The following is a 21,811-nucleotide window of genomic DNA, read 5'->3' as shown; positions in this document are numbered from 1 at the left end:
GAGCATGCGCAGTGAAATCCTAAGGATTCTGCTGCTCAAAAAAAGTTACATGCTGCGTTCCTTCCGCCCGGCGGAAGCAACGCAGTGTCGCCCAGCGGAAGCAACGCAGGTACTTTTGGCACAATCCGTCATCCATACAAGTCTATGGGAAACAGCGGAATCCGTTAACGGATTCCGCTGTTTTCCAAAAGGGCGGATTGTGATGGAAGGAAAAAAACGCAAGTGTGAAAGTACCCTTACCTAGCTCCTTTGTCTTGATCCACTACCTTCCCGGTATACTTAACTCAGACTGTGACCAGACTACACCTTTGTCTTACCGCTTTATTTATGATGAGCTGTCTTGGTTCCTGACCCCGGATATCATGGTGGTTATGGAGAAAGCTGGGGTTAGGGGCTCCTAGACTGGCCCTCAGGCTAGGGGGGCCTTAGCTATCCTGATCTCAGAGTTACCTCTGAAGTGAGTGTGTCTCAGCCACCACCCAAGCTCTGCACCTGACGAGCTCTGATCTTATATCCCCTCCCTGCTATCCCAGGGGAGGGCTAGGACAGGAGTGTGATTAAACCAGCAGAGATAAGCAAACAGGGGAAACCAAATATCTCACAACACTCTCACACACAGGTATAAGAAAACGAGCAGAGAGGAAACAACAAGACGACTGGAGAACTCCACAACAACTCCAAGCACCATGCAATATAATCACCAGAAGGAGTGGTACACAAAAGAACACAGACCAACACAGCAATAAACTATAGTTAGCATGAAAGAACTGATTCCGCCATCTTAAATAGGAAGTGTGCCAGTGTGATAGGCTTCCAACAACATGTGATCCCAGAGGTAACAAGCAGGCTTAGCAGAGATTAGCTGTTGATGAATGATCCCACAGCTAGTCGACGCCCGAGTTTGCCTGTGTAGATCAGCAGCACCAGGAGAGTGACAATGACAATCGGTGAACTCTGAGAGAAACTCCTAGTGACACCGGAACTCTTGACTACCCTGCCTCACGGCTTGTCCATGAGTAGTGACTGGCGTCACATTAGAACTGGCCCTTTTTTTTTCATTTTCTTCAGCATGGATCCAGTTTACATACTTTGTGATCAGGTGGCGAATCTAGCGCAAATGATTTAGGATCTGACTAAGGATTATCAGAATCTTGAATCGTCGCAGTTGCAGGGGCAGGTATCTAGTTTAATGTAAGCTCCCTATAGCTCTCCGCTGTTGACTGTGACTATGATAATATACTCTCCTACGTGCAGTTGGACTCTCAGAAATCTGCAGTGGCTCTTCCTAAAAAAATTTCAGTTGAAAAAAGACATGGAGAGCTGTAAATTATTTTTTACCCTTCAACCTCGATCTTCAGGGGATGAGTCCCAGCGGGTAGTAATTATTATGTCTATCCTGTGGGGGGGCCCTCAGACCTGGGCTTTTTTTTTAGTCCCTCAAGGCCCAGAACAGGTTTCTGTTGACGCCTTCTTTGATGCCTTAGGTATAATTTATGATGAACCTGTCAGAATCCAAGTCTCTTATGCAAAGATCAAGAACTTGACATAGGGGAACCGCACTGCTAAGGATTACTGTATCAAATTCCGCCAATGTTCCACTGAGGTTCAGTACAGCCCTCAGGTGTCAATTCCAGAGGGGTCTGTCCGAAACTCTTAAGGATGCACTTACACTTCATGATGCCGTATTTTTCGGATTATAAGACGCACTTTTCCTCCCAAAAATTTGGGAGGAAAATGAAGGGTGCCTCTTAAAATCCGTATATTGCTTACCGGGTGGAGAATTGGCACGGGCGGCTGTCAGTGCGGGCAGGCTGCGTCTTGGTGTGGGCAGGCAGAAGGCTGCCTCTCTGTGCGGGCAAGTGGCAGGCTGCGGTGACTGTATGGAGGAGGCCCGTGCAGTAAGTATCCCAAATGCTCTGGGTTCAAATGCAAATGATAACGCCTGGAGTTAGCGAGTGCGGATGGAGCTCTCAGCTGACTGCGCACACATCGCTCCGGGCGCCATTTCTTTGAAGCCAGGACCGCCGACAGAGCACCTGGGACACCTGCCGCAGCGGCCTGCTCCACACAGCCACCACAGCTTCTGCTGCCAGGACCGACCCCACCAGCACCGCCCCTGCCTCCTGTGACGCCACTCCACCATCACTGCCAACCCCTTCCGGTAAGACAACACCGGAGTATAAGGCGGACCCCTTTTTTTTTTTTTTACCTTTTTTCATCTAAATTTGGGGTGCGTCTTATAATCAGGAGCATGTTATAAAACTAAAAATACGATACTTTATTTCATCACGTGTGTATGTGTGTGTATGTACATGTGTTATTAATCTCTTAGGCTTGTTATTCCAAAATAAGGATATAGCTCGCAGGTTTATTACTGCTTTATTCTTACTTGACCTCAATTTCTTTTGCATGTATACGTATAAACACACAGTGCTTTGGTTTAGTTTCCTAAATAGGTTTTATCTCAGTATGCTTGTTTGCACTGTTAACAATTGCTTTATTACCGTATATCTATTTTTTTCACCCGGGCCCTAAACTTGTTAGCCTTTTACAAGTAAAATATATCTTTGTACCGTGTTAGCCAGTAGAGATAAAAAAATTGTTTAAAAGAACAGAGAGTCCTCAGTGGTTGATACCTTTTAATGGCTAACTGAAAAGATGGTAATAATTGCAAGCTTTCGAGACTACTCAGGTCTCTTCATCAGGCATGGTATAACACAAAATCTGAAGAGTCACGTATTTATACACAACAGGATTGTGTATAAATACGTGACTCTTCAGATTTTGTGTTATACCATGCCTGATGAAGAGACCTGAGTAGTCTCGAAAGCTTGCAATTATTACCATCTTTTCAGTTAGCCATTAAAAGGTATCAACCACTGAGGACTCTCTGTTCTTTTAAACAATTTTTTTAGCCTTTTACAGTGATCCGTATATGTGTAACTACACCAGGTGCCCTTACCTTCTTTACCTGTGATTTTAAATACAACTATATTTGTGTCAACATGTTTTAATTTATTATTCAATAATATTTTTTTTTTATATACGGTATATTTATGGCCTTGCATTGGTTTGTACTTTTTTTATATACAATTGGCCTTGCATTGGTTTGTACTTTTTTGGTGTTCAGGATTTACCCCTTTGTTAATGACAGGCTCTCGTGATTTCTGGCCCTGGACCTCTTTCCTACTCTGCCTCCCGGTTTGTCCATGAGGTTTTTGTGTTAGGCTAATGTCCTGTTGTCATTTGTTAGAAAGAACCAATGGGAAACTGATTTCTGCCTGATCCGTTTTTTAACATGAGAGTCTATGGACAACGGATCCGTTGTACTTGCATTTGTAACGGATCCGTTGTACTTGCATTTGTAACAGATCTGTTGTTTTCTTAATGGATCCATTACAAATGGACAATAGCATCCCGTTAACGGATCTGTTTTTCATAGACTCCATCCGTTATTTAACAACGACAAAAAAGTTGTGTTTGCACAACTTTTTTGCAAACGGATCTCTTAACGGTATGGTAACGGATCACTACTGGATTTGTGAACCCAGCCTTACAAGTATTTTTTTTAAAAAATATGTTGGCAATTTTAAAAAATAAAATGAACACACTGGCCAGTGAGACTTTTTACAACTTGCTCATACTTCCCGTCTTTTCAGAAAAAGTTTGCAGGTGTTTCCTTATCAGTCAAAACAAATGACATAACACCTCTATATACAGGTGATAACACAAGATCAACCAATCACAATATGCCATGTCATAGCTGATCATACTCAATGACCTTTGCACAGGCTAATTGGGTACAAATGCATCTCAATAAATTAAAATATCATCAAAAAGTTAATTTATTTCATTAATTCAATACAAAAAGAGAAACTCATGTATTATATAGAGTCATTACACACTGATCTATTTCAAGTGTTTATTTCTGTTAATGTTGATGATTATGGCTTACAGCCAATGAAAACCCAAAAGTCATTATCTCAGAAAATTAGAATATTATATAAGACCAACTAAAAAATGAAATGTTGCCCTACTGAAAAGTCTATACAGTAAATGCACTCAATACTTGGTCAGGGCTCCTTTTGCATGAATTACTTCATCAATGCAGCGTGGCATGGAGGTGATCAGCCTGTGGCACTGCTGAGGTGTTATGGAAGCCCAGGTTGCTTTGATAGCAGTATTCAGCTCGTCTGCATTGCTGGGTCTCGTGTCTCTCATCTTCCTCTGGACAATACCCCATAGATTCTCTATGGGGTTTAGGTCAGGCGAGTTTGCTGGCCAAACAAGCACAGTTATACTGTGGTTATTAAACCAGGTATTGGTACTTTTGGCAGTGTGGACAGGTGCCAAGTCCTGCAGGAAAATGAAATTTCCACCTCCAAAAAGCTTGTCGGCAGAGGGAAGCATGAAGTGCTCTAAAATTTCCTGGTAGACAGCTGCGCTGACTTTGGTCTTGATAAAACACAGTAGACCTACACCAATTTGGTAATTTTTCTAATTTTCTGAGCTAATGACTTTTGGGTTTTCATTGGCTGTAAGCCATAATCATCAACATTAACAGAAATAAACACTTGAAATAGATCACTCTGTGTGTAATGACTCTATATAATACATGTGTTTCCCTTTTTGTATTGAATTACTAAAATAAATTAACTTTTTGATGGTCTTCTAATGTATTCAATGCACTTCTCCTTCAATACCAGAGATAGGGTTGGGATCTGACCATTGTGCTTATATACAGGTGTGGGCAAAAAGTTTTATGATTTCCACAAATATTGGTTTTCACAAAATGTATTTGTTTTTATATCTTTTAGTTTGATTTTTCTATGGTTACTTGAGTACAATTATATTAGTCTTTTTACTTTTATTGACAGATATATTAAAGGGAACCTGTCATGTCCTTTTTTATATTAAACAACCCCAATGTCTTGTTAGTGATGCAGTGTGCGTCACTAACATGTTTTTTTTCAAACAAACGTTTCCAGTATTTATCATAAAATAACACTTTTTATTCTTCAGTGCATTACCGTAGATGCTTTCTGTTTCAGTTATGGGGTGGCGATTGCCTTCGGTTTGTTTTGCCACTCGCTGTTTCAGGATTGACCACTGATTCACTGATATAAATCTGGGGAGTTGGGGGGTTTCGCAGCCATGGATCCAAAATTCCAACGTTCTGTTCACCAAGCTAGTTAGTTATCCCTCTTGCCTTGTGACATGTTGCTCCATTGTGCTAGAAGAAGCATTGTTCATCACAAAAGTCCTCCAGGATCTTTGGGAGAAGTTCCTCTTGGAGTATGTTTAGATCTCATTATTTATTAATTGTAGGGTTTGTAAGCAAAATTTTGAGTGAACTTACTCAATTGGATGAAAAGCATCCCCTCACATAAATGGTCTCGGGATGCTTTACTGTTGGCATGACACATGATTTCTGCTGCTCTGGCACCTCAGGGGCTCTGGCAATGTGACATAGCACCCGCACACCATTCCAGCAAATTTTGAAGTACAATATGGTGCTCCATATTGTACTTCAGAATTTGCATTGTACTTTTCAGGTACTTCCGCTTTGCATAGTACCTGAAAAGTGGTTCCCGATTACATGGAGGGTATTTGCGCACTCAAGAAAAATTACACAATAAATTGTGTGGTCCATTTTTTTCTGATTAGCCCTTATAAAAATTAAAAACTTGGGTCTGAAACAACATTTTAGTGAAAATTAATTATTTTCTTCACCACTCAATTGTATAAAGTTCTGTGACATACTTGTGGTGTTAATATGCTCACTGCACTCCTAGATGAATTCATTGTGGGGTGTACTTTGTAAAACGGGGTCACTTATGGGAGGGTCTGCTTTTCTAGCATGTCAGGGGCTCTTGCAATGTGACATGGCACCCCCAAACCATTCTATATAAATGTGTACTCCTACAAGGCGCTCCTTCTATTCTGAAGTTTGACTGTGCCACAAAATATATTTTCAACCACATATGGGGTATTGGCCATCCATGTGTCAGTGTGTCATCAGTGTGCTAGACAAAAAAGACTGCCTGCACTCAGCCTCATCGACCTGACGTGTGAACAGGCGCATGACTGAACATGACATAAAATACAAAAAAAGACAGTTTGCGCTCTGATAATGCTAAAATACGGAAACCATGAATGTGTGAACATGGACCTGCATTACTGCTAAGGAAAATCTAAGAAAAATGAGATATTTAGCATATAGAAATGGCCATTTGTATATCTGCCCAGTTGCCCCTTCACGGCATATCTCGTAACTGGGTACCTAACGCTATTCTGAAGCCTCTCTCTGGGTTAAAACTCAGGAGGTTTTTAACCCAGAGAGAGGCTTCAGTATAGCGTTAGGTACCCAGTTACGAGATATGCCGTGAAGGGGCAACTGGGCAGATATACAAATGGCCATTTCTATATGCTAAATATCTCATTTTTTTTTTTTTTTTAGATTTTCCTTAGCAGCTCCATGTTCACACATTCATGGTTTCCGTACTTTAGCATTATCAGAGCGCAAACTGTCTTTTTTTGTATTTTATGTCATCAGTGTGCTGTCCGCGTGCTATCCCTTTGACATCTGGATAGCACACAGACAGCATGAACTTGTAAACTTACTTGTCTCCAGCGCTGCTGTTGGTTCCAGGTCCACAATCAGTGCAGTGACTATTCATGAGCATAATGAGCGGGCCCAGAAGCAATAGCAGAGACAGGAAAGTATAAAAATTCATTTCATTTCAGTGAGTTGTCCTCTGGTATTTGTCACACTGATGTCACACGGATCACATCAGTGTGTGTTCCTTGTGACATCCGTGCTGCCAGCAAAAAACAGACCTATAACCGCTGAATGTGAATAGTGCCCAGTATTTCCTCCTCCGCTTTATCACAAACTGACTTGTCGCCATGTGGAGCACACGGACACGCGTGTGCTCCACAAGGACACATGGTCCGTGTCAAATCACAGACATTTGAAGAAATCCATTAAAATTAATGGGTTTATGTGTGTCCGTGTCTCCGGTACGTGTGGTGTCAATTTCCATACATACCAGAGGATGTGTAAAGGGGGGGGCCTAAATTAACTTTTATTCTATACCTTTGATGTCTGGGATCTCTTCTCAAAGGAACTCTCAGCAGGTTTTTGCTATATAATCTGATAGTAGCATTATATAGGGTAAGAAAGCCTGATTCTAGTGATAAACAGGCACTTATGGATTGGACTGTCATCTTATTCACAGCACCCCAGATTGAGACACGTTTTGCCAGGTTCTTGTTCATTGCCTTCAGACTTAGGGCTCATAACCTTCTGGCAGCTGATATCGCCTTCATACTGGGTATGTGTCACACAACCACACAAGGCCAGCTGCCAGCTTTTTCATCTATTTTCTTTATGTTGGGTAAGACTATATTGTGCTTGATTTATACACGGCTATATACACAAATTCTATAGATGAATCACTTACTGGGTTGCTTGGTGTAGTTTTCATACAATTTCTATTTTGTCTGATGTACATGTAGCAGAACTAAAGGCTCCGTCACACACAACGAGATCGCTAACGAGATTGTTGCTACATCACCGTTTTCATGACGCAGCATCGATCTCGTTATGTGTGACACCTACCAGCGATCAGGCCCCTGCTGTGAGATCTCTAGTCCTTGCTGAATGGTTGGGACCATTTTCTTCAAAGGCGATGTGCTTCTGGGCAGGACGCATCGCTGTGTTTGACGCCTAACAACGACCTCCTAACACAGTCCCAACGCCCGCCGAGATTGTTTTACAGGTCGCTGATCATTACTGCGTCGTTGGTAAGATCTGACTGTGTGACATCTCACCAGCGACCTCCTAGCGACTTACCAGCGATCCTTATCAGGTCGCATCGTTTTCGGGATCGCTGGTAAGTAGTTAAATGTGACAAGGGCTTAAGTCTTCTGTTCAGTGTATAACCCACTCACACCTCTGACTGGCAGCTTCCTGTGTAAACAGTGCATTATCATTAAGCTGCTAATCAGTGGTGGGGGCGGGGTTATACAGATCAGCTTGACTGCTCTGCTCATGGGAAGTAGTCATTTAGTGATAATCTCCTGCTGATAAAACAGTACACAGCCTAATAAGTGACACATAGTGTCCTATGCTGCTCTCAGATTAAATAGCCAAAACGTGTAAGATTCCCTTTAAACAGCCGTAGTTGTTAGTCAGTGCATCCTTAGTTACCAGTTTTTGTCCCAAATGATTAATTTAGTCATCTCAAAGCTGGGGCGTCAGAATACAGGAATTCACGAGCACCCTTGTCCTCTTTTCCACATCTTACCGAATGTGTGTGTTTTTACCACAAGTTGTGATACATTTGCTCATATAAACATTTACAGTGGGTCTCTGAGGGTCTTTTCTTTAAAATGCTATTTTTACAGCTGCTCTGGCAGAGATTAATATACTTATTTATAGCAACAAGAATGAAACCAAAAATACATGAACAGATTTTCCAAAGAAAAGGAATGTAGGAAAGTTTGAAGCCTACAGGTTGTTTTCTTAAAGAAGCACGCCTAAGAATTTTTTATTGCCTAAATCTGTCTAAATGTATATGTAATGTAATGTAAGTGCAACAAAATACTTACGGTACTGATCGCCATCTTCCTCGGTTTCCTCTTATAACTCATGTGACTAAAATTCCGACTCGCCGGATCACAATGGGATTTATGTGTGAGCTGGAAGTCACATTATAATGTAAGTCTATGCAGTGTTGTTCTGGCACTATAAAGAGGACTTGTCACCAGTTCAAAAGTGACCTGTTTTTGCTCTTATTTTATTCCCATTTATTTAATTCCTTATTTTATTCCTTAACCAAGAATCTGCAAAAACACTAGTGCATGCCCTCATCATCTTCGCCCCCCGACTACTGCAACCCCCTGCTCTTGCACCCCTCCAATCTCTTCTAAACTCTGCGGTCCGATTAATACACTTCTCCCCTTGCTATTTCCCAGCCACTCCTCTATGCCAATCTCTTCACTGGCTTCCCATTGCCCAAAAACTCCAGTTCAAAACATTAACCATGACATACAAAGCCATCCACCACTTGTCTCCTCCTTACATCTGTGACCTAGTCTCCCGGTACCTACCTGCAGGCAACCTCAGTTCCTCACAAGACCTCGTTTTCTACTCCCCTCTTATCTCCTCTTCCCACAATCGCGTACAAGATTTCTCCCGCGTCTCCCCCATACTCTGGAACGCTCTACCTCAGCATATCAGACTCTTACCTACCGTGGAAACCTTCAACAGGAACCTGAAGACCCACCTCTTCCGACAAGCCTATAACCTGCAGTAACCCTCAGACCGACCAGTACACCACTACGCAACCAGCTCTGTCCTCACCTCCTGTCCCCTCACCCATCTTCTGTAGACTGTGAGCCCTTGCAGGCAGGGTCCTCTGTATTGCAGAGTTAGAAAAAGAAGAAAACGAACAGTGGGAATAAAAGAAAAAACTGACCGTTCTTACCTGGTGACAAGTCATCCTTAAAGTATATAGTGCTTTAACTAAGAGAACACTCCCAAAAATGTTTTTAACACCCTAAATCTGTATTTGATAATAGTGTTAAAAACATTATAATCTGCTCCAGATTGAGCAGTGGGGAGCGGTCCTTTCTGCAGCCATTTCTTTTAGAATCACACACTGTATATTTTACACTGGGGAATGTCATGTAAGAGGAGGTTGTCCTAGTGTATTTTACACTGGGGAATGTCATGTAAGAGGGGGTTGTCCTAGTAGTGGGCACCACGGGTCAGACTTTGACAGCGACTTATCTCTAGGGAGGATAATAGAATCTGGCACTTGAATTCAAGCTGCCTAATGCTTATGTTACCAGACATCATCTGTCTGGGGACAGACAGGGGGACATTCACATTAAATAGTTGGCCACTCATGCCAAAGTCAGTAGCTTTGGCTGAATTATATCTAATGTGTATGGGGACTATTCGTTTTCAAGTGAAAGTTAAGGACTGTCAGTCCTGCAGAGAACACAATCACCTTTGTTAAGCTAATTGTTAACTTTTGTCATTTATTTCTAGATTTAGAATTCTTTCATTATATTTTGTAACAAGGAATTTTTGAGATAACAAAAAATGTGGCCAATGACAGAGAAGATATTATTGCTTTGCCAACAATCTTTGTTTGCATGGCTGCAGTAAGGGCATACTGTATACCCATGTGACGGCTGCAGCCTGTTCCATATATCACGGGGGTCATTGATTGGCTGCAGCATACACATAGTTTGCAATGTGTTATTGCTTTAATCAAGTAAATAAAAATTGGCAGTAATCAACAAAGCAGCAGGGGATTTGACAAATGAGTATAGAATTTTTTTTTAAATGATGTTGTCCACTACTTTTAATATTGATGGACTATCCTTGGATAGGTCATCAATGTCTGATTCCTGGGGTCCAACACCCCATAACCCCAACGATCAGCTATTATTAGTGCTGGCGGCGGCAGCAGGCATGTGGAAATGCTCAGTTCCGGAGCTGCTGCATCTTCTGATAGTGATCGTGGCCAGGTACTGCACATCCGCCTCCTTTTGATTTGAATGTGCAGTACCCAGCCGCAGCTGCTATTAGAAGACGGAAAAGCTCAAGAACTGAGCATTTTACAGCCGCCGGCACTGAGAACAGCTGATTGGCGGAGTGCTGGTTGTCGGACCCCATCCGATGAGACATTGATGTCCTATCCTAAGGTTAGGCCATCAGTGTTAAAGTAGTGGACAACCTCTTTAAGACTTTTTTTGCCTTTTGGCTAAATGGATGTTATTTATAGCTGGTTGGCTAGCCATAGTGGTGGTAGAATAGCAATCAGAAGTCTTAAGTGTAATTATATTATTGAATAGTAACAACCTGTCATTTTTCATTTTCTTATTTTTCTCATTAGAGTCAGATAGAATTCAGCATTGCCTCATTGTCTACTCAAGAACCAGCAAGCACAACTGTTCAAAGTGAGCAGAAACAAACCCCCAAATCTGCCAGTCAAAGCAATCAAATTAAGACTCCCCTTGCAAGTTCAGCTGCCAAGCCATCTCAGGGAATCAGGACACCTAATTGTGATGGGTCTACACCAGTCAGAAAAGAAGAAGAATCAGCTTTTTGGAAAATAAGCATGGAACGTTGTAGAGTTGAAGGTTCCCCTTCAGAATTTCAGTCTTTGACACCCAGTCAAATAAAGTCCTTAGAAAAGGGAGAGAAACCACTTCCCGTCTTCTGTAGACAAGATTCTTTCCCAAAGGAGAAGGAAGTTACAAAGCCAGAGAAACCTGAGAAGTCTCTTGTGTCTGAGAAGCCATCAGTGGTCACTAAGCAGCCAAAGACAACCAATCCAAGTAGTGTTTCTTTACCTTTGGAGATTCCCAGACAAAGTCAGTCTTCTGTCAGCACTTTAGATGATGTCTTTCTTCCAGAACCACCACCAGTAATGCCGCCAGTTACAGAAATCAGTAAGGAACCTGAAAATGAGGCTTGCTCATCAGGACCTCAGCTGTTTTCACAGGTCGGTGTAAAATAGATAGACTTGTTAACAGATATTCCCTTGGAATTTATGTTCATCTGCTTAGAATATGATTTATGCTAGACAAAAGAATGACAGATCTTATGCTAAAATAAATCACTTCTCCCTCTACCTACTGAAAATACTGGGGACATTAATTCTGCACTATGGTGAGTATGGGTACAGTTGAAATATAAAGGGTTCTGAAATTGGTTCTCTTTGTTGGAAGTGGTTTATGTATCTAGGTTTTTTGGGATGACGTTGCATAGTTGTCTCGGTATGGGCATCACATTGCCAAATACAGCCCCCTATGATCAGCTGTTGGTTGCACCCACAGAAACAGCTAATTTTACCAGAGGAGTCCACTGCCTACCAGGCATGTATTATGATATGGTGGCTGCTCAGACGTCTGATCTATGCAATACAAAAATGTTTCGAGACCACTGAAAGGGTGAAGGAAAGTACCAATATAAGCATAGCAACATAGGTAAATGTAGGTTAAACAGGTTTGCCACTACGTTTACATTGATGGCCTATCCTTAGGATAGGTCATCAATGTATGATCGTCCAGGAATTGACAGCCAGCTCCCCCATCGATCAACTGTTCTCTGTGCCGACTGCAGCAGGCATCCAGAAATGCTCAGGCAACTAATAGCGGCTGCTGCCGGGTACTGCACTTCCGTCTCCCATTGAAAGCAATAGGAAGCGAATGTGCAGTACTTGGCCGTGGTTGCTATCAGATGAGGGGGTTGCTCCAGAACTGAGCATTTCCAACTGCCTGCTGCTGCAACCGAGAACAACTGATCGGCAGAGGTGCAGGGTGTGAACCCTGGCCGATCAGACATTGATGACCTATCCTAAGATTAGGCCATCAATGTTAAAGTAGTAGCCAACCTCTTTAAAGGGAACCAACCACAAGGATTTTCCCATATACAGTAAAGGCAGTGCCATACTGGCACTAGCATGGGGATTAATCATTCCTTCACTTTTCAGATTGGATCTTTGATTGCAGAAAAAAGTTGATAAAGGTCCAGAAATTGGTGCATTCCTAGATTGACGTGTACAGCGTTGTGGGTCTTTGTGAGTTACATCCTCTATGTAAATTCATCATCTAGCGTGAGCCAGGCTTGACCCTTTTCTGTATTCAAATTTCGCGCAGCGCCACCATTGTTGGCGGCACGTGCACATTGCTGGAGTAATGATGTCTTCATTAATATGGCGCTGGAGTCAGCACATGCGCATACCGCGATCTCCAACTCCATTTTATGGAAGACACTGTGGAGAAGCCTATGAACGGCATAGGCACATGCGCAGGTTTAATTTTTAATTTTTTTTTAATCTACGCATGCGCCGATGCCGCTCATAGTCTTTTTTACAGTGTCTTCCAAAGATTGCAATACGCGCATGCGCCGACTCTGGCATCATTTTAATGAAGACATCATTTCTTTTATTGACTTTTAGGATTGCTTCTTCCAATAGGTGGCACTAGAGTTAAAACTTTTACTCTCTGAAGATACAATTTCTGGACTTATTACAGTACTGTTATTTTCCATCTCTCTTTCTATTTAAACTGCAATAAGTTACTTAGAATTTAAGAAATTAGGAAAATGAATAAGAAAAATAAAGTGACTGATATAAGTAGAAACACAACTATGCTGTACAAACAGAATGTTGTAACATACTGTACTCCAAAAGGGTCAGATGATGACGGTACAGCATTAATGTGAAGCTGCCATCTGCTCATTATTGCTGTGTACTAGTGAGTCTTTATTGTGATGCGACAACATTCATGGTCCCTGAAATCTAATTTTCCTAAGGTTTGTTATCCACAAAATAAATAAATACACAGCTAAATAGAATTGTCTGGAATAATTGGCCAGCATGCTTCTTGGAAGGAAATGACGGTTTATAATTGGCAGATATGATTTTAAACACTGGGCACGTAATGACTGTAATCTCCTGCCAATGCCAATTAGCCATGCAGTCATGTTAACTGTGCAGTAACTGAAATGTTATGTCTCTCTTCCGATTCCTCATCTCCCACCAATTTATTTATATTCGTAGCTTCTTTTGTCATTTTACTGAATATATCTAGCTAAGTATAGAATATATATTTGTGACTTTATATATATATGTATATATATATATATATATATATAAAAAGTCACAAATATATATTCTATACTATATATATATATATATATAATTTTTTTTTTACACAAAAACACTGACTCATCCTTCAGACCAAGTGTCGGCCAGTAGGGTGCAATTCAAGTTTCTTTTTCCACCTTTAGACGGCCATAATTTTTTATTTATTTCTTGTTTTTATATTGTAGCTGCATGAGTTCTTGCTTTTTGCAGGACTTATTTAAAGCACCACTCCAGCGGGTTTTTTTTAACCCCTTCACGACCATGGACGGATATTTCCGTCATGGAGCGTGTCCCGTTAAGCCCCGCCCCCCGTCATGGAGCGTGTCCCCTTAAGCCCTGCCCGGGCAGGCGGCGTGGATAGGCACACATATCAGCTGTTTTCAACAGCTGACATGTGTGCCTGCATGTTACGAGTGGAATCGCATTCCACCCGTAACATTAACCCCTTAGATCTCGCTGCCAAAGTCTGGCAGCGAGATCTATATGCGCGCGGCAATGTTTTTTACTTACCGCTGCCCCCACCGGAAGTCACGTGAGTGATCACGTGACGTTCGGTGGTTGCCATCATAGCACAGGGTCATGTGATGACGCCTGCAGCTACGAAGCTTCACTTTCGTTTTTCCTCGGCCGGGAGCAGAGGGAAAAAGAAAGTGACTATTTCTGCTGTTTACATCTGTATAGCTGTGATCAGCAGATAGCGATCAGCGATCGGATTGCTGATCGCTATAGCCCCCTAGGGGGATTAGTAAAATAAAATAAAAAAAGTAAAAAAAAAAAGTTTTAAAAAAAAAAACAAAAAAACTAAAAGTTCAAATCACCCCCCTTTCCCCCCATTGAAAATTAAAGGGTTAAAAAAATAAATAAATATACACATATTTGGTATTGCCGCGTTCAGAAATGTCCGATCTATCAAAATATAAAATCAATTAACCTGATTGGTAAACGGCGTAGTGGCAAAAAAATTCCAAACGCCAAAATAACGTTTTTTGGTCGCTGCAAGTTTTACGCAAAAGGCAATAACAGGCGATCAAAACGTAGCATCTGCGCAAAAATGCTGCCATTAGAAACATCAGCTCGATACGCAAAAAATAAGCCGTCACTGAGCCATAGATCCCAAAAAATGAGAACGCTACGGGTTTCGGAAAATGGCGCAAAACGTACGCCACTTTTATTGGACAAGCTTGTGATTTTTTTTAACCCCTTAGATACAAGTAAACCTATACATGTTTGGTGTCTACAAACTCGCACCGACCTCAGGCATCATACCCACACATCAGTTTTACCATATAGTGAACACCATGAATAAAACATCCCAAAAACTATTGTGCCATCACACTTTTTTTGCAATTTTTCCACACTTGGAATTTTTTGGCTGCTTTCCAGTACATTATATGGTAAAACTTATGGTTTCATTTAAAAGTACAACTTGTCCCGCAAAAAACAAGCCCTCATATGGCAAGATTGACAGAAAAATAAAAAAGTTACGGCTCTCGGAAGAAGGGGAGCAAAAAACGCAAAAACGGAAAGTGCCCCGGGGCTGAAGGGGTTAATTGCACCCCTGGAGTGGTGTTTTAAATCCAAGTCTCCTGCCCCCTGTCTTATACTCACCCTCCGACGTCTTCAGCTATTATCCGTTCTACTCCTATCGATGTTCTCTAGTATGTGACCTTCCGGCTGCTCCAGTGTTTCATGGAGAACACTCTATGAGAGCCTTGTTTTGGCTCTCATAGACTTGCAGTGGCAGCTTGTGACATAACTTCTGACTTGCCGACATTCCGAAGTTACGGTCAGAAGATGGTGCTTTGGGAACATAGTGACGCCGAAAAAAGCTGAAGATTCCGGAAGATGAGTATATTCCTGGGGCAGGGGACTTGGATATAAAGCACCACTCCAGCACTGGAAAAAAAAAAAAAACCGCTGGAGGGTAGCTTAAAGATTTTTTTTTAGTCATCGTTATGGGGTACAGGGTAGCATTTAATTTTTTTTTATAATTAAGAACAGAATTTATATGAAACAATTTTAAGAGGATCCGATATGGCATAGCTGTGAAGGCACACACAGCCATGTACAGCGCTTCAGAGTCATTCAGATGTTAATAAATGATTTAATAGTCACAATTTTAACACCATTCTTCTTTCCTCCACAGATTAACACAAGTAGTGTACTTTTGAAGTCCGGATTTGATTTTCTTGACAACTGGTAACAAGGCGCTGTTGGAATCTGCTGGGAGACACGTGCTAATTATTTTCGTTATCATATGATTTAGTTGTAACCTGCAATCTCTTCCTAGATGGCTTTTTGTAAAACTGTATTCCTTATTTTCTATACTTTTGTGATGCGTTTGTTAGTTAAACCTTTATGTACCGTTTCTGGTGACGTCAAGGTGTTTTTTAATGGTGCCTATATTGTGCCTGTATCCTGTTTCCTACAAGGTTTATAGTCATTTTATTATACTATTGCTCTTAAAATAACACTAAAACCAAAAATGCCTATATACTAAAGGGAATCTGACACCAGGTTTGTACCACCCCATCTGTGAGCAGCATAATGTAGAGACAGGGACCCCGATTCCAGCGATGTGTTACTTATTGGGCTGCTTGCTTGAGTTTTACAAGAATCTGTTTAAACTTTGACAGGCCTATCAGTTCTCTGAATGCTGAGCTTTGTATAACTCCGCCCCCACCACTGATTGGCAGCTTTCTATCTACCCTGTATTTGGGCTGAAAGCTGCCTATTATTGGTGGGGTCGGGGTTATACAGAGCTCATGAATATGGAGAATTATATAGCAGCAAGCTTACTAGTCCTCTAGTCATAACCTCCTTCTGATAAAAGCCATTTTAGCAAAACTACAACAAGCAGCCCCATAAGCGACACATCACTGGAATTAGGGTCTATGCCCCTACATTATGCTTCTCTCAGATTAGTTGGCAAAAACCTGGTGACTGATTCCCTTTCTACCACAGTATTCTACCTGAAACTAGTATTGTTGCACTTGTCTTTGAAGTTTAATTCATCTCACATATCTAAATAGATAAAAAAAAAATGGTGTATTTAATGGTCAATTAAAATATTGAAAAATCTGTTGGATGACATTATCCATGTTCAGGCAAATTGACCACAAACCTAATTGGAGCTTGATCCAAAACTCCTATTTAGGCCTCTGCCACACTCACGTGTCTCTGGAACGTGTGTGCCTTTTTTCCCACGTACCGGAGACACGTGCACACGGGGACCTAGGTAATCATAATGATTAGGACACACGTAAGTATTTAGGAACGGAACGTGTGTCCGTTCCGTACTTACGTGTGTCCATTTTTTCAAAACGGCAGCATGTCAGTTTTTTTCCGGGACCACGGGTGTCACACGGCCCGCACCCGTACCACTCGGATGTAGTGTGGATGCGGGTCAGTGTGACACGCGCCGGAGAAAGTCACGTGACATGTTAAAAATTAAATAAACACATACTCACCTCCACGAGTCCTGCTGTCTCTGCCGCGGCTGTCCCCTGCATCCGTCCCCCAGTGAATTTGAACAGCGCTTCTCCTTCACTGGGGGCCGGAAGTAGCGTCAGCGGGGCATGGCCTGGGGCGGAGACTGACATTCAGCACCGCAGACAGCACCGGAAGAAGTAGGTAAGTCGGGGCTTTCCGTTCTCCGTGTGTTATTACGTATAACACACAGAGAACACGTGCGTGCCACAAACACGGCACACACGGATCAAACCACCCCTTTAACACGTACGTGACAAAAATGGTACGTTTTGTCACGTAAGTGTGGCAGAGGCCTAAGGTGCATTTTGCAGTGCTTTTTTCCTTCAAAACTTCCAGAATCAAGGTGGTCTATCAGGATTTGCCAGTTATAGGCAGACATAGCTCAGTTATAAATAGATAGGACAACAGTAGTCTAAACAGATTATACACTACATATGCTATAGGCACAATTTGGGATTAAGTCACAAGCATTAAAAAAGTCCTTACATGTGATATTAATCATATGCATCCATAAGCTGATGATCACTGAGGCAATAAAGGCCAATTTATCAAAGATTTTACACCACAAAGTTGTTGTAACAGCTTCACAAAGTCACAACATTTTTGAACAGTGAAAAGTTGTGATAATTTTTTGGGACTAATGGTGTTTTTACCCCAATTTGAACCAGCTCTGCTGAAAAGGGTCAGAACTGGGGAGGAGACAGGGGTGGTGTCACACCAGGGCCGGATGACGCCTAGCATATGGCACTAGGGGTAGAGAAATGGGTAAAAGGGCGCCTTCCCTATAGGGAGAGGGCCCCCCTTAACACTCACCTGAGGCTGAACTCTGCACTCCCCATTGAACCTAGACTGAAACCCCCCCTCTCCCCCTAGCCCCCACCCCAGTGCTTTATCACGTGCCTAGGCCCTGGTTGACTCTGAGCTAGCCCTGGCTAGTAAACTGGGCAGCAAGACACTAGTCTTACTACTACAAAACAAAAATGAAGATAGACAACCACATGCGAATAAAACAAACAGATTTCCACAAAGAGAACATCTTCTGGGAAGTCATCATAGGAGAACTATCACTGGCATATGGGAGAGCCAGGAGTGAGTTTCAATAATTAAGGGGAGTGGCAGCAAGGTGCAGCAGCTGAGATTAGAGCTATATGGAATCTCAGCAGAATCAAAAAGGAACTTTTTACCCCTTCAAGACCAAATTAAATTAAATTAAATCCACTCTACTCATATTAAAAATAACCTTTGATCTGTTAATCACTGTGACCTTCTAATCTCTGATACCACAAAAATCTCAGCAGAATACGACACATTCAGGACACGTGGCTACGTCCACCTGTCGCGTCCACCTGCCAGATTAATCAAAAGTAAATTCTACTCTACTCCTAGCTGAGACAGAAGCCATTTAGAAGAAGCGATCAATACGTTCAGAGTCAAGACAGAAGTACAGCACGCTCCCACTCCCGCTCCCTGCTCATGCCAAAAAGAATAATTGGGCAATCTGGTATTAGGAGCAAAGAAACTGCGCCGAGTTCTATATATATATCTGTAGTTAGTTACTTTTTAATATTATTCCCCTATAGAAACGTGTTCTCTTGGGTCTACAGCACTTCTAGTAGGTCAAATTGGTCAGTAAGTTGTGGAGGTAACGGACATATATGTTAACACTTATTTGGGAATTTTTTTATATAATATTATTTTTTTCATATTCTTTAACAACCCGATTTATCTGTTGCACAACGATACGTATTTTGTTACACAGTCATTTAGTATCTCATAGGTTAAAGATAAAAATTTGATCAGTTACTTCTATGTAAATATACTCACATACATATACAATTTTATGACATGTACTTTTGCACTCTATTGAACTTTTTATTGGAAGAATAGGAGCACCACATGCCCTTGATCAGAAGTAGTGATGAGCGATCACTACTGTGCTTGGTACTGTAAGAAGCAGTCGGAGCTCCTACAGGCTTGACTCATGTACAGAATATAATGGAAGTCAATGGGGAACTCTTCTGAAGATCTTCTTGAAAATGCTTGAGTTCCCTATTGATTTCCTTTATATTCTGTACATCAGTCAAGCCCATCTGAGCGTCTGATTGCTTGTTATAAGTTCCGAGCATGGTAGTGCTTGCTCATCACTAATCAGAAGTCTTCGACTTGTTCCCATGGATTATTTACAATGTAATTGTAAAATAGGTTTTAGTAAAAGTGCACATAGATTCACTTCTGATCTCATACTCCACCACTGTGAAAAGAAACTATGACTGTGCCTCAACCATTCTTCATGTCCAGTGAAAATAAAGGTACTGTAGTAATTAGTCTAGAAAACCTATCATAGAGCCTTCTATCTAATTACACAAACATTGTGAAAGTGTTTCTTGTGTATAGATATACCTTCTCAAAAATGAGGTTCAAAGTGTCTAGTGCCAGTCTCTATATAGAGAGGTTCTTTACATATAGAGGAGTATTCTATGAGTCCACTCAACCAATTCCATTGTCAGAATGACAATTTACTTTTTAAACCATTTTTTTGCACAAATTATCTTCATAGTAGACAAGCATAGGTAACATGCTCCATACTTGTTAAAAAATTATCCCGTTTCTAAAATAAATAAAACAGCACATGTTATAAAACAAATTATATTTGACGGACAAGTGCTGACTGTTCTTAAAGGGAACCTGTCACCACTTTTTTGGCCTATAAGCTGCGGCCACCACCATCGGGCTCTTATATACAGTATTCTAACATGCTGTATATAAGAGCCCAGGCCAGGGGTATAACATAAAAAACACTTTATAATACTTACCTAATGGTTGTGCGGTGGGCCATATGGGCGTCTCCGTTCTCCAGTGCCGCCTCTTTCGGCCATCTTCGTCCTCTTTCTGAAGCCTAGGTGCATGACGCGGCTACGTCCTAAACAGTCACCGGTCCTGCGCAGACACACTACAATACTTTGATCTGCCCTGCTCAGGACCTGAATGCCGGCGAGTGTGTATGACGTCGGACCCGTCATGCACCGCGGCTAGAAAGAAGGCGCACAAAGATGGACAAAAGAGGCTGCGCCGGCACCGGACAACAGAGACGCCCATAAGGCTCACTGCGCGACCGTTAGGTAAGTATTATAAAGTGTTTTTTATGTTCTACCCCCAGCCTGGGCTCTTATATACAGCATGTTAGAATACTGTATATAAGAGCCCGGTGGTGGTGGCCGCAGCTTATACGCCAAAAAGTGGTGACAGGTTTCCTTAGGCTGCTTTCACACCTCCGGTTTCTGCAATGCGTTACAATCCGGCACTTTGCAGGAAAATCGCAACCGTTTTTTTTTGCTGCCGGTTGCGATATTCCTGCATAGACTTTAATTAGTGCCGCATTGTGCCGCATGGCCTTGCGTTCCGTCCGGTTTTTGCCGCATGCGGCAGATTTAGCCGATGCGGTGGCCGGATGGAACGTTGCCTGGCACGTTTTTTCGTGCAGCAAAAAAAAACGCATCGCGCCGCATTCGGCCAATGCGGCGCATTTTTCAATGCATGCCTATGGCGGCCGGATGCGGCGCGATGCGGCAATAACCGCATCCGGCCGCCACATGCGTTTTTTGCCACTGCGCATGCTCAGTAGCATGCCGCAAGCGGCAAAAACCGGACTGGCCGCAAAGGAAGAACTTATGCAAAGGATGCGGTGTGTTCACCGCATCCGTTGCATAGCTTGCACAGCCGGATTGAGCCGCAGAGCTCAAGCCGGATGTGTGAAAGCAGCCTTAAAAGATGGAAAGGACAGAAAGCGTGTCTGCACAGAATTGTTGGGAGGAAGTAGTATTTTTTTTGCTATGTTTGTTTTTATAATTTATCCAGTTATTTCTATTACTCTTTTTTTAGATTTTGCATTACATTGCCTATTAGCATCATATACCTATTAGTGCGTAATTGGTATTTAGTTTCTAAAGGTGATTTATAACTCCTTAGTATTTTCTTTTGTAATTAAAATAAGCCAAACTTTATTACTTTGCTAAATCAGTTAATAATATATATTCTGTTTGTTTTATTAATTCCATCTCAAACACATTAATAAAAGCTGTTTCCATAGCGTATATCTACTTTAAACTTTTGAAAATTCCAATAAGGATATGATTTAATAAAAGCTAAAGCTTGTTATATTTTTATTTAGTGGACCATTTATATAAATTTGTATTTGACTAAGCCTTGTATTGCATGTTACATTTGTCTATGTCTTAATACAGTACACAGGTGATGGTTCACATTACATATAGTGCGTAGTATCCATGCTTGTCTTTTTATAAATTCATCTTAATACGATTGGTCTCTGTTTACCTGATACAATTTGCACACTCGATGCATTTCGTTCTTTATAGGGATCAATGGTCTCATTTAGATGTGTGAGATGCACACTTTTCTATCTATAAGCTGTTTTATATTCTTTGTTATTCAAAGACTTATATTTAATAGCATATAACATACACAAAACCGTTTCTCAGCAGAATCATTATTTTTAGAGGATTTATAGGCATTTCTTCAAAATAAACATTTTATTATTTGTACATAGTTGCCTTAAATCTTTGGAAGAAGATGTCTGTCAGCATTCAGTTTTGTATCTGTTACAATTCTTGCTTGTAACCCACCTT

General features: G+C 41.5%; 1 protein-coding gene across 1 annotated transcript in view; it reads left to right on the top strand.

Moving 5' to 3' along the window:
- Positions 1-20,277, top strand: part of C3H1orf198 (chromosome 3 C1orf198 homolog) — a 55,588-nt gene extending 35,311 nt beyond the window's left edge. Inside the window, exons 3-4 of the mRNA XM_075339521.1 lie at positions 10,917-11,528; positions 15,823-20,277. Of these exons, the coding sequence (XP_075195636.1) occupies positions 10,917-11,528; positions 15,823-15,879 (669 nt within the window). The 3' untranslated portion in view covers positions 15,880-20,277. The remainder of the gene's footprint in view (positions 1-10,916; positions 11,529-15,822) is intronic.
- Positions 20,278-21,811: the final 1,534 nt, after the last annotated feature.

Source organism: Anomaloglossus baeobatrachus, chromosome 3 (genome assembly GCF_048569485.1).
Source record: "Anomaloglossus baeobatrachus isolate aAnoBae1 chromosome 3, aAnoBae1.hap1, whole genome shotgun sequence".
NCBI lineage: Eukaryota > Metazoa > Chordata > Amphibia > Anura > Aromobatidae > Anomaloglossus > Anomaloglossus baeobatrachus.
The sequence above is the reverse complement of the archived record's forward strand: the minus strand, read 5'-3'. Positions and strand labels throughout refer to the sequence as shown.